Source organism: Aptenodytes forsteri, unplaced genomic scaffold (assembly GCF_000699145.1).
Source record: "Aptenodytes forsteri isolate BGI_AS27 unplaced genomic scaffold, ASM69914v1 Scaffold192, whole genome shotgun sequence".
In the NCBI taxonomy this organism is placed as follows: Eukaryota; Metazoa; Chordata; class Aves; order Sphenisciformes; family Spheniscidae; genus Aptenodytes; species Aptenodytes forsteri.
Genome location: NW_008794891.1, coordinates 1,221,624 through 1,222,890, shown reverse-complemented (window position 1 = coordinate 1,222,890; position 1,267 = coordinate 1,221,624). Strand labels below are relative to the sequence as shown.

The following is a 1,267-nucleotide window of genomic DNA, read 5'->3' as shown; positions in this document are numbered from 1 at the left end:
ACCGGCAGCCCCATGCCGGGACCTGCCGCACTGCCCAAACCTCTGCCAGCCCGATACAAAGACCCGCAGCTGGGACCTGTGCCATCACCGAAACCTCCCAGCCTCACACCAGGACTGGCATCACCAAAACCTCCCCAGCCCCATGCTAGGACTGGGGTATCACCAAAACCCCACACCGGGACTGTGGCGCCACCAAAACTTCCCAGTCCCTTGCCAGGACTAGGGCACCACCAAAATCTCCCCAGCCCCATACCGAGACTGTGGCATCACCAAAACGTTCCAGCCCCACACCAGGACTGGCATCACCGAACTCCTATGCCAGGACTGGGGCACCACCAAAACCTCCCCAGCCCCACGTCGGACTGTAGAATCACCAAAACTTCCCAGCCCCATGCTGGGACTGGGGCATTGCCAAAACCTCCCCCAGCCCCACAGCAGGACCAGGGCCATCACCAAAACCTCCCCAGCCTCATGCCAGGACTGGGGCATCACCAAAATGCCACACCGGGACTGTGGCACCACCAAAATCTCCCAGTCCCATACCGAGACTGTGGCATCACCAAAACATCCCAGCCCCACACCAGGACTGGCATCACCGAAACCCCACGCAGGACTGTGGCATCACCGAAACCTCCCCAGCCCCACGCCGGGACGGCGGCCCCGGACCTGCAGCAGTTGTTGTTGCCGCACATGAGCACCTCACGGCCGCCGCAGCAGATGGTGCAGTAGGACTGGTAGCCATCGTCGTCGTACTGGTACGCGCACTCCAAGAAGCAGTTCTAGGAGAGAGAGCCAAGGTGTGAGCGTGGTGCGGCCCGAGCCCTGCACTGGGGATGCCGGGACGCCGCTGCGAGGCCGGGCACCCTGCGAGGGCACCGGGGCAGTTCCTGGCAGAGGGGCCTGGCAGGGAGACCTCCGGGACAGGGTGTCTGGGGGGACGTGGCTGTGCCCGCTCGCCTGGCGCCAGAGCTGCCTGCGCTGATAGTACCTTGCAGTTTTGGCACATTCCTCCGATAAATAGAGGGTGCTCCAGGGTCACGTTGAGGCTCCCGCAGGAGATGCAGATGTCTGGGGGGCAGGAGGGGAGACGTTACCCCCACGCTCTGCCACCCCCCGGCACCCCGCACCGGGGCGAGCCCAGCGCGCGAGGAGAAGCCCGACCCCGAGCCATGTCCTGCTGCCACCCCCGGCAAACGCTCACCCCACCCCCCCGTGCCTGGGTCACACCGGCTTCATCCCCTGAGGTGGGTAGCAGCAGAGCCCTCCC

At 64.9% G+C, this 1,267-nt stretch overlaps 1 protein-coding gene across 1 annotated transcript in view; it reads right to left on the bottom strand.

The window, feature by feature from the left end:
- DNMT3A (DNA methyltransferase 3 alpha) overlaps positions 1–1,267 on the bottom strand; it is a 44,481-nt gene that overhangs the window by 4,839 nt on the left and 38,375 nt on the right. The window contains exons 12-13 of the mRNA XM_019470970.1: positions 989–1,068; positions 667–779 (exon numbers count right to left, since the gene is read on the bottom strand). Of these exons, the coding sequence (XP_019326515.1) occupies positions 667–779; positions 989–1,068 (193 nt within the window). The remainder of the gene's footprint in view (positions 1–666; positions 780–988; positions 1,069–1,267) is intronic.